At 49.5% G+C, this 15,549-nt stretch overlaps 1 protein-coding gene across 1 annotated transcript; it reads left to right on the plus strand.

Moving 5' to 3' along the window:
• Window positions 1-689: 689 nt before the first annotated feature.
• LACTBL1 (lactamase beta like 1) lies at window positions 690-15,175 on the plus strand. Its single transcript, XM_056865538.1, has 7 exons — window positions 690-710; window positions 4,208-4,349; window positions 5,547-5,656; window positions 7,828-7,985; window positions 10,526-10,773; window positions 12,282-12,387; window positions 14,185-15,175. The coding sequence occupies exons 1-7, from the start codon at window positions 690-692 to the stop codon at window positions 15,161-15,163; spliced, it is 1,764 nt and encodes a 587-aa protein (XP_056721516.1). The 3' UTR covers window positions 15,164-15,175.
• The last annotated feature ends 374 nt before the right edge of the window (window positions 15,176-15,549 follow it).

Genomic DNA, 15,549 nt, shown 5'->3' on the forward strand with positions numbered 1-15,549 from the left:
AGAGCGATGCGGTGAGGGCTACGGGGCCGGTGACTTCAGAACGCCAGGATCCTTGAGAGGTGCTTGAGGGAAGGAGGGGACAGGGGAGTCCTGATTCTAAGTCCCTTGCCTGCCTCCCATAAATGATCAAATCCAGCACAGAGAAGCTCTGGTTTTAGGAAAGATAGAGATGCCCCGGCAGCCAGAGAACTTATCTCGGGGCATCACCGTCAGCTGCCTCCAGAAGAGAAGTTCACGAGGACCCAAGAACTCTCTGGATTGATGAGAGAGCCAGTGTGGCATATTGGTTAGAGCGCTGGACTAGAGTCTAGGAGACCTAGGTTCAAATCCCCACCCTGTCAATGAAGCTCACGGGGTGGCGTGGGGCCAGCTGCACCCTCTCAGCCTAGCCTACCTCACAGAGGTGTTGTGAGAATAAGGGGAAAGAGAGGACATATTCCGCCCTTGGAGGAAGGGGAAGATAAAAAGGCATTTGGGTTTTTTTTAGCATTTGGAGCCTGCTGTGCCGCCTCATGTGCCAAATAGATATCTGTGGGTCTCTTTGTGTGCCTCCACGCAGGGAATCTTATCCACGAGAGGACCAGACTAGCCTGCCCGCCGCCTGAGGACGCCTTCTTCTCTTGCAACACATCCTCCTGGGATTTGCCAAGACAGCAGCGGACGTCATGAGGATCGAACTGTAGCGAACCATGGAAGGCCTTCAGCTCCGGGTAAGGCATCAGAGGGGGAGCGTGGCTGAGGTGTCTCTGCAGGGGTGGTGTGAGGGGTTGAGCACCCACTAGGGTGGCCAGCCTCCAGGTGGTGGCTGGAGATCTCCTGCTATTACAACTGATCTCCAGCCGATAGAGATCAGTTCCCCGGGAGAAAAATGGCCGCTTTGGGAGTTGGACTCTATGGCATTGAAGTCCCTCCCCTCCCTAAACCCTGCTCTCTTCAGGCTCTGCCCCAAAAACCTCTTGCCAGTGGCAAAGAGGGACCTGGTGACCCTATGCCAAAACGACCCCCAGTGCAGTTCTTTGCGGAATTCCTTCATTTTTCACCAGCAGAGAAGTTGACTGGATCCAACCTTGTTGACGGTCCTCTCTTTCACGAATCTGTCAAATCCCCTTTTCAAAGTCATGTATGCTAGAGCCAGCAACTAAGAAAAGGGGGTTCGCTACAAATACCTTGCCAATGCTCCCTCCCCAAACCGGAATCCTGTACTGGATGTGTCTGAACATTGCCCCCCAGATGAGGTTTCGTACGCTAAAACCATGTGGATGAGCCAAGAAAATGGGTCAGCCAGCTTCCTTCTGTGGCTAGGAAGAATGCTCAGAATTGGTGCTCGTAAGATGCTTTTTTGGGGGGAACTCCTTGTAGTCCAGAATCGTGGCCTATAAATAGAAATAAGGACAAAGAGGGCCAGAAGCCGTTACTCAAAAGGGATTTTTTTTCTTTCTTTTCCAAAGGCTTGTGGAAATGCTCAGTAGGAAATGACTTCTTTTTTCTTCTCCAAAGCTATCCCCTGCCGTTTCTTCTTGCTTTTTTTATTTGAAGAAGGGTCACCCAAAGCATTTGAGCGCATTGTGGTGCTAACTGCATTGTATGTGAGTTTAACTGGGTGATTGTCTTTGATGGCTGGGTGGATATTGCTTTAAAGTTTTGGAAAGGAGGATTATATATGCCTACATTTTTTTAAAGAAAGTTGGAAAATATAGGTCAATATCTATATTGGCCAGAGCTGAGATTCACATAGATATTATGCTCTGCCTCGGTTCCTTTATCCCGGTGGTATTTTCAGAAGCATCCTAATGTCTTCGTTTGTTTGTCCTGCTGCTGTGTTTTGCCACACTTTGCTGTGGTCTTTCCAAAACCTGGTTTGGTATGATCTTTTTGGAATGATCACAGTTAAAGCACATTTGGATGTTGTGTGGATGGGAAGGTGTGCATTTTTGCAGGTCCTGCCAACATAAACCCCAGAGGGATTTTTCAGGCTTTTTACACAAAAAAACCCAGGAATTGCAAGATCACCACAGCATTAAAACCATCTATTGCCACCGTCTACTAGTCCCCAGCTTTCATTCTCCCCCCAAAAGTAAGTCTCTAGCTCCTTTCTTTACAGTTATATAAGAAATGTACGACTTGCACTTTCCCCTTTATAACTCCATAACAAAAAGGGATAGATTAAAAAAAATGAAAGCTGGGAACTTGTTCATTGTGGCAGTAGATTGTTATAGCATTGTAAAGTTATAGCAATCTATAACTGCTGGTCTTTTTAAAAGCCACAAAAACCCAGCAGTGAAACTGTAGCAGCTGAAGGCTGAGGCAAGAAATATTTTGGGGGAAACTATTGTACAGACTCTGCATTGCCAGTATGAATGCCTCTGAATTCACAGTGGCTATGAACGCTACACAGGGAGAATCATTGCACGTAGAAGCCTCTCTTTCTCTCGCTGCATCATAGTAATCGTTTGAAACTGGATTTTCAGGACAAAGCCATCCAGCTGTGGATGGTTGCTGTAGCACGACAGTAGCTCAGTATTCAATAAGGTGTGGATGTAAACCTAGGGTGGGGGGGGGGGAAAGAGGACATAAAACCATAAGAAGATGCCTGCTGGACCAGACTAATGGTCGGTCCACTCCGGTATCCTGTTTCCAGCGTGGTGTAGTGGTTAAGAGCGGTGGTTTGGAGCGGTGAATTCTGATCTGGAGAACCGGGTTTGATTCCCCGCTCCTCCACGTGAGCGGCGGAGGCTAATCCAGTGAACTGGATTTGTGTCCCCACTCCTACACATGCAGCCAGCTGGCCATTTTTTCCAGGGGAACCGATCTCTGTCGGCTGGAGATCAGTTGTAATAGCAGGAGATCTCCAGCTAGTACCTGGAGGTTGGCCACCCAACAAACCCTCCATCAGCCGTGAAGGGTACCTTGGACCAGCCTCTCTGACTCTCAGCCTAACCTACCTCACAGGGTTGTCGTGAGGGTGAAACTGGGAGGAGAGAATTATGTGCGCAGCTGTTGGGAGGAAGGGCAGGAAGAAAATGGGATAGGGAATTGATGAAAAATGGGCCACACAGAAAAAGGTCAAACCCCCCCTTCACTTTAGGTCTTGCCTGTCTCATAAATGGGTACTTCTTGTTTTCCAGGTGAGAACTGGGAGAAGGCGGGGTGGGGGGACATAATCCCCTCCCTAGCAGATGCCAGGAGATGAAGGACTTATAAATAGTTGAGGTCAGGCCCACTTTGCCTGCAGGTCTGAAAAGCATTAGAAAGAATTAATATTCAATCTCTCAGCACAAGGGAGAGATAAATCCTCCTCCCTACCCTGGGATGTTTAATCCCCGCTGCTCCTCACCACAGGGCTTCCACGAAGATGGGCAAAATGGAGACGCGGGAGGAGCAGAGATCTGAGGCAATCCAGCCGTGTTTTGCCTCCCTGATATGCCCTCTTTACCAACACCGCTTTACGGAAACTTCTAAAATGTCCTGAAGTTTGCTAGGAAGGGAATTTTAGAATAATAGAATCATAGAGTTGGAAGGGACCAGCAGGGTCATCTAGTCCAACCCCCTGCACAATGCAGGACATTCACAACTACCTCTCCCCCACACCCCCAGTGACCCCTACTCCATGCCCAGAAGATGGCCAAGATGCCCTCCCTCTTGTGATCTTCCTAATGTCATAGAATCAACACTGCTGACAGATGGCCATCTAGCCTCTGCTTAAAAACCTCTGGGGAAGGAGAGCTTACCACCTCCCGAGGAAGCCTGTTCCACTGAGGAACCGCTCAGACTGTTAGAAAGTTCTTCCTAATGTCTAGACGGAGAGTAGGGTTGCCAACCTCCAGGTAGTGGCTGGAGATCTCCCGCTAATACAAGTGATCTCCTGGCGACAGAGATCTGTCCCCCTGGAGAAAATGGCCGCTTTGGCAGTTGGACTCTATGGCATCGAGGTCCCTCCCCTCTCCAAACCCCGCCCTCCTCAGGCTCCACCCCCAAAATCTCCAGGTATTTCCCAACCCAGAGCTGGCAACCCTAGCTGAGAGAGTGTGACTGGCCCAAGGTCACCCAGCGAACGTCCGTGGCGCTAGTGGGGATTCGAACAGGGGTCTCCCAGATCCTAATCCAATACTCTTAACTACTACACCCCACACTGACTCTGTTGCAAAACATCACTGAGTTTCACGCTTGTTTCCAAAGCCCTGCTGAAGCCTTTCTCTGTTCCCTGCAGGCCTCCAGCGGGCATGGCCTCTTCCGGATCTCGATGATGGAAGTGAAGATAGTTCACATCGCTCTGCTCTTCTTTTTCCTCCTCTCGGTGGCCATGACCACTTGCTTCCTCTGGCAGTACAGCCTTCCCAAATTGGAACCCGGTAAGTACTGAAACTTCCCAAACTGGAACCCAGTAAGTACTGAAACAGGGGCCCATCGGGCAAGACTCCTGGCATCAAAGATGTGACGCCGTTCCATCGTTATGAACCAGGTGCATCGGTAGGGTGGCCAGGTCCCTCTTCGCCACTGGAGGGAGGCTTTTGGGGGGGCGGAGCCTGAGGAGGGCGGGGTTTGGGGAGGGGAGGGACTTCAACGCCATACAGTCCAGTTGCCAAAACGGCAAAGTCCCTCCCCAAACCCCACCCTCCTCAAGCTCCACCCCCAAAATCTCCAGGTATTTCCCAACCCAGAGCTGGCAACCCTAGGGGTAGGGCAGGCATCCTTCATAAGGGAAGCTCCAGGGACAGGCTAGGGAGGAAAGGGTAGACAGGACTTTCTGCTGGAAGGAAAATAGCTGAGGTTGCCAAAATGGTGTTTTTTTTGGGGGGGGGGAGAGAGAAACCCTGCATAAGTAGGGTTGCCAACCTCCCGGTACTAGCTGGAGATCCCCTGCTATTACAACTGATCTCCAGCCGATAGAGATCAGTTCCCCTGGAGAAAACGGCTGCTTTGGCCATTGGACTCTATGGCATTGAAGCCCCTCCCCTAACCCCACCCTCCTCAGGCTCTGCCCCAAAAAACCTCCGGCTGGTGGCGAAGAGGGACCTGGCAACCCTAGGCATTCCTCCTCCTGTTGCACCCAAAAGGGGATGGCTCTTATTGAAATTATCTTTGCTGCAGAGGCAATTCCTGGGGGGTTACCGCACTTGTATTCCCAGAGATGTATTAAGAGTTTGAAAATGTTATAAAAAAATACTGTTTGCACTTTCTATGTATTCCCACCGATGTATTAAGAGTTTGAAAACGTTATAAAAAATACTGTTCGCTCTTTGTTTGGCCCCTTTAGCTGTGACGACGTTTTCCAACCATTTATAAGCCGTGGTATCCAAAAACCCTTTTAAAGCGATGTTTTTTACAACATTTTCAAACTCTTAATACATCGCTGGGAATACAAAGTATGGTAACCCCCATGGTTTATCTACCCCACCCCCCAAAAAATCCTTGTGACCTATGGTTTTTGTTCATATGCAAATGTAAGCAGGTTATTCATTCAGTTATTCGAGATTGCTTTGAGGGGGTCACCTCCAAACTTCACAGCACGCCCCTCAACCTCCCCCTGTCTCTGGCTTGGTTCCCAGCCCCGTCAGTCATGGAAGTGAAGGCAGATGCCGTCCAGATGTGTCCCCGTTACCCCGACCCTGTGCCTTTGGATCACCCCATCCCAATCCTGAAGGATGCTCTGGAACAGGTGCGTTGCGGTGGGACTGATGGAAGACGGCACACACTTCTGCCATCGTTGTCTTCTGTCGCTGTATGGGCCTTGTGTGAAGGAGGAAGCTGGCCAAGGGTAGATGGACTCTTATTTACAACCAGGCTGGGGCTTATGCCTTAGGGTATAGGGTTGCCAGGTCCCGCTTTGCTACCGGCGGGAGGTTTTTGGGGCAGAGTCTATGGAGGGCAGGGTTTGGGGAGGGGAGGGACTTTCTTTTTTTGTGGGGAGGGGAGGGACTTCCATGCCATAGAATCCAATTGCCAAAGCGGCCATTTTCTCCAGAGGAACTGATTGCTATCGGCTGGAGATCTAGGGTAGCCAACTTCCAGGTACTGGCTGGAGAGCTCCTGCTATTACAACTGCCCCAAAAACCTCCCACTGGTGGCGAAGAGGGACCTGGCAACCCTATGGAGATCAGTTGTAATAGCAGGAGATAGCTAGTACCTGGAGGTTGGCAACCCTACTTATGCAGGGTTTCACTCTCCCCCCACAAAAACACCTTTTTTTGCCACCTCAAATGGTCCCCTGGATCTGCTGTTCGTCCTGCACTGGAAAACTCACAATGCACTATTGTGTAATTTTGTAGGGATGCCAGCCTCCAGGTGGGACCTGGGGATCCCCCGGAATTACAGATCATCTCCAGACTACAGCGATCAGTTCCCTTGGAGAAAAGGAAAGCTTTGGAGGGTGGACTCTATCGCATAGGACCCCACTGAGGTCCCTGTCCTCCCTAGGCTCCATCCCCAAATCTCCAGGAGTTTCCCAACCTGGGTCTGGCAACTCTAAGGCTCCTGGCGGCCTGGGAGAGGGAACTGGAAAACCTAGTAAGTTGAATGTTTCATGCAGTGGGGCAGTTTAGGGGGGCAATTTGAGGCCATAAAAGTAGCACGGGGGGAAGGGTTAGTCCCCCCCCACCCAAACACACCATGGCCTCCCTCCATCCTTTAAACCACAGCTGATCTTACGTTCACAAGATCCTTTCGTGGTTCTTCTAATGTCTTGGTGGGTTTGATGCCTGAGTTGCAAAACAGGAAGTGTGTGCCTAGTTCAAACCACAGTTCTGTGACTAATAGGGTTTCCAGCTCTGGGTTGGGAAATTCCTGGAGATTTTACCTCATTGGGGTATAATTTCATAGAGTCCACCTTCCAAAACAGCCACTTTCTCCAGGGGAACTGAACTCTGTAACCTGGAGACCAGTTTTAATTCCAGGAGATCTCCAGCCACCACCTGGAGGTTGGCAACCCTAGTGACAAATGGCCGGGAAACTTGAAACTCATGTTCCTTCTCTTTGCTGTCTACATTGTAGGGGAAAATAAGGCCAGCCAACACTACAGGACTGTTGTAAGGATGACTTAAATAACACTATTTAAGTCATCATTACAGTAGCACTTGGAAGAACTACGTGGGAATGGCCCATCTAGCAACAGCAAAGAGAGGGAAACCAACAGCAGCAGTGAAATTCAGTCCAATTCACTTTTCAAGAACACATTGGAACTCCTAAAAATGATCATGGGTGAACATTCAACCGGATGCTTGCGTTGTTTCCCAACATCCTAATATAGGGTTGCCAACCTCCAGGTAGTAGCTGGAGATCTCCTTCTATTACAACTGATCTCCAGCTGATAGAGACTGGTTCACCTGAAGAAAATGGCCGGTTTGGCCATTGGACTCTATGTCCCTCCCCTCCCCAAACCCCGCCCTCCTCAGGCTCTGCCCCCAAAACCTCCTGCCAGTGGTGAAGAGGGACCTGGCAACCCTATCCTAAAATGACCTTTTGTAATATGAAGAGAGCCCTGACCTGGATGGCCTAGGTTAGCCTGATCTCGCCAGATCTCAGAAACTAAGCAGGGTCAACCCTGGTTAGTATTTGGATGGGAGTCCACCAAGGAATACCAGGGTTGCTGTGCAGAGGAAGGCACTGGCACACCACCTCTGTTAGTCTCTTGCCATGAAAACCCCCAAAAGGGATCGCCATAAGTCGGCTGCGACTTGACGGCACTTTACACACACAATAAGCAGAGAAGGTTGAAGTCTTTGCAATCCTTTGTCCTTCGACTGATTCAGGATCTCCGTTCTGACACCAATATCGGCGACGATGTGAACAATTCTATTCATCCCACTCTTTACCACTGTCCCTTCCCCGTAGGTGGACACGCTCCTGCGCCACAAAATTCACAGCCCGGGTCTCCCAGCTATGTCGGCCATCGTCATCTACAATGACACAGTGCTGTGGACTGGAAACTTTGGGAAAAGAAATGGATCGGACCCCTTCTCTGGCATCCCCAATGAATATACCATTTACAGGTAAGCCTACAGTTAGAACATAAGAACGTAAGAAAGGCCATGCTGGATCAGGCCAAGGCCCATCAAGTCCAGCAGTCTGTTCACACAGTGGCCAACCAGGTGCCTCTAGGAAGCCCACAAACAAGACGACTGCAGCAGCATCCTGCCTGTGTTCCACTGCACCCAATATAATGGGCCTGCTCCCCTGATCCTGGAGAAAATAGGTATGCATCATGACTAGTATCCATTGTAACTAGTAGCCATGAATACCCCTTTCCTCCATGATCATGTCCACTCCCCTCTTAAAGTCTTCCAAGTTGGCAGCCATCATCACATTTTGGGGCAGGGAGTTCCACAATTTAACTATGCGTTGTGTGAAAAAATACTTCCTTTTATCTGTTTTGAATCTCTCACCCTCCAGCTTCAGCAATAACCCTGCGTTCTAGTATTATGAGAGAGGGAGAAAAGTTTCTCCCTGTCCACTCTCTCCAAACCAGGTGAAGAGTTCAGGCATGGGTGGGGGGGGGCATTCCAGCTGTCTCCCTCCCCCTCCCCTGCCAGGTGAGCAGCGATATCTCTGGACCGTTCCCCTCTCTTGGACTCTGCCAACCTAGCTACTCACACCCAGGCTTCTGCAACCAAATGTCTGGATTACTGTAATGCTCTTTATATGGAGCTGCCCTTGAAGGTATCTCAGAAACATCACTTTGTGACTGTGCCCCATGCTGCAGTGGTAAGCTGCAGTACTACAGTCCAAGCTCTGCTCACAACCTGAGTTCAATCCCAACGGAAGTCTGTTTCAGGTAGCTAGCTTAAGGTTGACTCAGCCTTAAATCCTTCCGAGGTCAGTAAAATGAGCACCCAGCTTGCCGGGGGTAAAGTGTAGATGACTGGGGAAGGCAATGGCAAACCACCCTGTAAACATAGTCTGCCTAATAAACATCGTGATGTGACATCACCCCATGGGTCAGTAATGGCCCGGAGCTTGCACAGGGGACTACCTTTACCTTTTTTTCTGAAGCTTTGTTCACATGAACACATGAACACACGAAGCTGCCTTGTACTTGGTCTATTCAGACCGGCAGTGGCTCTCCAGGGTCTCAGGCAGAGGTCTTTCACATCGCCTACTTGCCCGGTCCCTTTAACCGGAGATGCCAGGGATTGAACCTGGGACCTTCTGCATGCCAAGCAGATGCTCTGCCACTGTTCCTTCTTCTTTCACTCAAATCAGGGATTTTTGGTTGGGAGGGAGATTTCTAGTGAGAGCCAAGAACATGGATCTGTGCTTGCACGTTACAAACTTAATGTCTATATGTACATGTGTGACAGTGTATGTGTGTGAGAAAGAACACTTTCTTGGGGGGGGAACAGTTTGTTCCCATGAATGAAGGGGAGTCAGGTGAAATAGAGAGGTACCAAAGTTTGCTGATGACAGCCAATTATGTAGGAGGACAGAAAATCTCCAGCTGACCGCCCAGTGTTTTCTTTTAAACCGAGCCTTTCAAAGCTATTGAGCATGCTCTGAAATGACGGGGAAAGCATTTCTCAGGGATCAAGGTCTTGTCTCCTAACAATTGACAGCCCTGGAGAAACATCAGCCCACCATTCTGAGTCACCATCATAACAAAGGAATAGCCGACAAGAAGAGCTGCAGGTTGGAATTTGTCCCCCCCCCCAAAAAGAAAACCCTGTCAATCATGATGTCAATTTCTTTCTATTAAAGGTCACCTGTGAGCCAAATGTGTTTGGCAGCGACAATTTTAGCTCCCTTTATTTAAAAAAATGAACCAGCAATGTTTGCGTTGAACCAGCCAACTCCTGAAACAGGGTTCGATTCCCCACTCCTCCACATGAAGGGTTGCCAACCTCCAGGTACTGACTGGAGATCTCCTACTATTACAACTGATCTCCAGCCGATGGAGATCAGTCCACCTGGAGAAAATGGGCGCTTGGGCCACTGGACTCTATGGCATTGAAGTCCCTCCCCTCCCCAAACCCTGCCGTCCTCAGGCTCCGCCCCAAAAGTGCCCAACCCGGAGCTGGCAGCCCTAACTGTGATACTGGCACAATGCCGACCTGCCCATTTCCCCCAAAATCCTCCCCAACATGTCTAGCCGAGCAGCTAGGGTTGCCAACCTCCAGGTACCAGCTGGAGATCTTTTGCTATTACAACTGATCTCCAGCCAATAGAGATCAGTTCACCTGGAGAAAATGGCCACTTTGGCAATTGGTCTCTATGGCATTGAAGTCCCTCCCCTCCCCAAACCCCGCCCTCCTCAGCGCTCCAAAAACCTCCCACCGATGGTTAAGAGGGACCTGGCAACCCTATGAGCAGCAGCGGGTAAAGCCGATGGGGGGCAGGAAGCAGCGGGCAACCTGGCCTCCCTGTGGTGGGGAGAACAATGAACCCCTCCGAAGAAGAGCAGGGCAGAACGCTGACTAAAATATTTTTTTAACAAAAATGAAGCATTGCATTTCTCCGAGAGAACAAGGGTTTGCCAAATCCCTGGTCTTTTGGTCAGTCACTGCTGCTGAGTGTTTGTTCCTTGCGTGTGGGGCAGGATTGCCAGCGTCTCCAAGATCTTCCCCACCATGATGCTCTACAAGCTGTGGGAGGATGGCAAAGTGACGTCGCTCGATGACCCTCTGGAACGTTACGCCCAGAGCTTCACGATCAAGAACCCCCTGGGGCGCCTCAAGGAGTCGGAGCAGCGCTACGCGGCAGATGGGCTGACCTTCCTCGAGAAGGGCACCTCGCCCTTCAAGCCTTCTCCGGTGACCCTGCGCAGAATGGCCAGCCAGCTCTCAGGTGAGGAATGGGGCTGATGGGTAGAAGCAACTGGCCCCAGTGGAGCATGGTACCCCAAAAAGAAATGCGACGGGAGAGCTTTGCTCAATTTGAGTTTATCTTGTATTCCTGTTTAATAGATCAGAATATACTGATTCAAACATATCGATTATAATATAGTGATTCAACTGATATATGTGTGAATCTCCAGGTATTAGTTGGAGATTTCTCGCTATTATAACTGTTCCCCTGCCGATAGAGATCAGTTCACCTGGAGAAAATGGCCGCTTTGGCAATTGGACTCTATGGCATTGAAGTCTCTCCCCTCTCCAAACCCCGCCCTCCCCAGGCTCCACCTCTAAAACCTCCCACCGGTGGCAAAGAGGGACCTGGCAACCCTAATCATGACTCAGCTTTTCTTGATACAAGCTCTGAACTTCTGAGCTGGGATTCCTAAGCTATTAATATTTTGGCCATGGCCGTCACCTGATCTGGGACTCCTTTCCGAGTGAGTGACTTGGATGCCAAAGGTAGCCTAGCCAGGAAATCCTCTCCATGTGTATGCGCTGAGGCAGCTGCCTCAGAAATCCCCGGGACATCCAACAGCTAATACTCAAGGACAACATGGGTACTACCCACCCCTGTCAGCTGGGTGCTAATCCTCCAGAGTTGGCAAAGGAGAGCCTAGATCAGGTGTTCTGCTCTACTCGAGAAACACGAGGATGCTTGCAACGGAGAGGGAAAAGAGCTGTGCGCTCGGTTCTGGGCAGCAACTAGGGTTGCCAACCTCCAGGTACTAGTTGGAGAGCTCTCGCTACTACAACCGATCTTCCGCCGATAGAGATCAGTTCACCTGGCTAAAATGGCCGCGTTAGCAATCGGACTCTATGGCATTGAAGTCCGTTCCCAAGCCCTGCCCTCCTCAGGCTCCGCCCCCCAAAACAGTAACGCATGGCACTAAAAGAATCTCGAGAGGGAAGGCTGCATGGTGTAGCCCAATCTCGTCAGATCTCGGAAGCTAAGGAGGGTCAGTACCTGGAAGGGAGACCACCAAGGAAGACTCTGCAGAGGAAGGCAATGGCAAACCACTTCTGCTTCTCACTTGCCTTGAAAGCTGGGGTTGCCACAAATCGGCTGTGACCTGATGGCACTTTAAGGTAAAGGTAAAGGTCCCCTGTGCAAGCACCGGGTCATTCTTGGCCCATGGGGTGATGTCACATCCCGACATTTACTAGGCAGACTTTGTTTATGGGGTGGTTTGCCACTGCCTTCCCGTCATCTTCCCTTTACCCCCAGCAAGCTGGGTCCTCATTTTACCGACCTCGGAAGGATGGAAGGCTGAGTCAACCTTGAGCCGGCTACCTGAAACCGACTTCCGTCGGGATCGAACTCAGGTCGTCAGCAGAGCTTGGGCTGCAGTGTTACAGCTTACCACTCTGTGCCACGGGGCTCCTTACGGCACTTTGCACACACACAAATCAATCTTGATACAACCATATGACAGATTTCTTTGGATTTTCACTCTACAGGGCTGCCGAGGCGGCTGCGCTCCACCAGCCTGTTGTGGAGAGGAACCACCCAAGACGCTCTGGCACTCCTGAAAGATGACGTCTTGGTGGCAGACCCAGGAACCAGGTGGGCAGGCATCTTTCGGGCAGTATGATAGCGGATGTGAATTACTCTGAAGATCAGAAAGCACTTTACAGATGCTGAGTGAAGATATGAGAGCCAGCGGGGTGTAGTGGTTAAGAGTTGCGGACTCTAATCTGGTGAATTGGTTGGTCTCCCACTCCTATACATGAAGCCAGCTGGATGATCTTGGGCTAGCCACAGCTTTCTCTGAACTCTCTCACCAGCGTGGTGTAGTGGTTAAGAGCAGTGGTTTGGAGCAGTGGACTCTGATCTGGAGAACCAGGTTTGATTCCCCACTCCTCCACATGAGAGGCGGAGGCTAATCTGGAGAACTTGGTTGGTTTCCCCACTCCTACACATGAAGCCAACTGGGTGACCTTGGGCTAGTCACAGTTCTCTTAGAGCTCTCCCAGCCCCACCTCTCTCACAGGGTGTCTGTTGTGGGGAGGGGAAGGGAAGGTGATAGAAAGCCAGTTTGATTCTTCCTTAAGTGGTAGAGAAAGTTTGTGTTAAGTCCACGTGGGAAGGATTTTTTTTTTAAATAAAATTTTATTGGTTTTTTAGGAAATATTAAATTTAACATTCGTTTAACAACGTTTATAATAATAATCATTAGTAAATATCTCGGTAATGTTGTTAAAAATACATAGTAATGAATTAACAATGACTTCCCCATCACCCCCCTCTGCTTCAAAATAGATTAGTACATTTCTTTCGTTTATTATATTGACCCTAATATTAAACAAAAAACGTCAATAACTAATCATCAAAAAACACATAATGGGTCAATTCAATATGTAACCTTCTATTTTCCCAGAATGTAATTCTTGTTCACAATAAATTCTCCATACCTCCCATTCTCCCCTGAACTGTTCATTATCACTTTGGTTAATCAAAGCCGTTAATTTTGCCACCTCCACTAAGTCTAACATTTTCAATATCCAATCGCGTTTGTCTGGGATATCCATTGTTTTCCATTTAGCAGTCTTGCAGCCGTGGTTGCATAAATCAAAAAAGTTCTATGAGTTAAAATGGTATCTGGTATTATGCTAAGTAGCATCATCTCTGGTGACTTAGGTATATTCTTCTGCAATATCAATCTAATTTCATAATAAATCATGTCCCAAAATTCTCTAGCTTTGTCACAAGTCCACCACATGTGATGAAATGAGCCAATCTCTGTATTACATTTCCAACATTTAGGGGACATCGTATTGTAAATCTTCGCCATCTTTTTGGGTGTTAAATACCACCTGTACATCATTTTATAAATAGTCTCCCTTAAAGATTGGGCATAAACACCTTTTAGGTCCCGAGTCCATAGTCTTTCCCATTTATTTAATGGGATATCATGTCCTAACGTTTGTGCCCAGTCAATCATTGTTGGTTTAATTCTTTCTTGCTCACTAGTCCACGTGGGAAGGATTCACGAGATCAGAGATGGAGTTCAACAACACTAGGGTTGGCATATAAAAACCAGCTCTTCTTCTTCTACCTCACAAGGTGTCTGTTGTGGGGAGGGGAAGGGAAGGTGATTGTAAGTCGGTTTGAGACTGCTTTCAGTAAACAAAATCAGGGTATAAAAACCAGTCTGTCTTCTTTTGGTCTGTCATGTTCATTTATCATCTACTTTGACCTGAGACAGCAGGCAGTGATTGTGAACAGTGGTGGGTCAGACATTCTAAACCCTTGTCCAATTGTGACTTTTGTGGGTGTGTCGTTTGGCCGTAATGGGCTACCAGCTACCGATCTGGAATTTGTCGTCCTGAAACTTGTGCCTCTCTGTCTTTTCCTTCTCAGGTGCCATTACAGCAACTTGGCGTTCTCATTAATGGCGCATGTGTTAGCGCAACATGCTGCCGAGGGCGAGTATCAGCGCTGGGTCTCGGAGAACATCCTCGACCGCTTGGGCATGGAGGACACCGGCTTCGACATCACACCTCCCATCCGTTCCCAGATGGCCGTTGGCTTCTACGGCAGTGGACAGCCAGCTCCACTCTACGACCTAGGTTGGTACAGGCCTTCTGGCCAGATGTACTCCACAGCAGCCGACCTCGCCAAGCTAGCCATGGTCTTCTTGGGCACCTACCACCGGCGCCTTCTGGAACCGGACACCGTCAAGACCATGCTGACACCCCTCTTCAAATGCTCCAGCGAATACTTTGCCAACAAGACCGGCACCCCCTGGGAGATCAACGAGCAGATGGGCTATGACGTTATCCGGAAGGATGGCGACTTGGACGGCTACTCGGCGACTTTTTCCCTGATCCCCAAGCTCCGCTTGAGTTTCATCGTGCTGATGGCCGGTCCCCGTCCTCAGGGGAGGGACGTCGTCGCACAATCGTACGAGTACCTGATCCCAGCTATGGAGACTGCCTTCCGGGAAGCAGAGAAGAGCCTCAATGCCCCTCCGAGCCCCACCCCTTATGTAGGCTACTACACCTACTCCAACCTGACATTTTACGAAATAAAGGTTGGTGCGCATGGGATACTGGTCATGCAGCAGTTCGGGCCACACATCGAGGAGCTGATCCCCGAGAATTATCGGACCATCAAGCTGCATCATCTGGAGGACCGGGTCTTCCAGGTGGTGTTTGACAAGGAGTTCCCGTGCACCTTGCGCTTAGGAGCAGCGTCCGTTTCCCTGGAGACCCAGGATGGCCAGCTGTTTAACTTCTACCCTTACGAGCGCAAGGGTTTGTCCCCTGGCTTCGATGCTCCAGGACTGAATACCTACAACGTGGTGCGCATTCCGCGCAAGCCGGTGTTTTACAGCTAATTGCCAACTGAAGGGAAGTGAATTTGACCCTGAGCGATTCTGACCCGTGTGACCTTGGGGATTCAGAAAGGAAGGGAAAGATAGTGAAGAACCCAGGATTTCAACGCACCAAGGGCTTAACTTTTTGTCTTCTCTGGAACGATATCACTAGCTCCTCTGAAAATTGCTCGGACATGTAATTCTTTATTAAAATATTCATATCCCACCTTTCCAAGTGGCTGAAGGCAGCTTACAAATCATAATTGAGAGCACCACAGTTTAGTGTAGACCTCAGCATACCCAACTGTCTTCCTGACCCACACCATGAGATGTGGCCTGTGGTTCTCATGCACCTGCTGAGATAGATTTTGGATGATCCACCGCAGAAACACAGCTTCTTCAATCAT

Source organism: Euleptes europaea, chromosome 19, assembly GCF_029931775.1.
Source record: "Euleptes europaea isolate rEulEur1 chromosome 19, rEulEur1.hap1, whole genome shotgun sequence".
NCBI lineage: Eukaryota > Metazoa > Chordata > Lepidosauria > Squamata > Sphaerodactylidae > Euleptes > Euleptes europaea.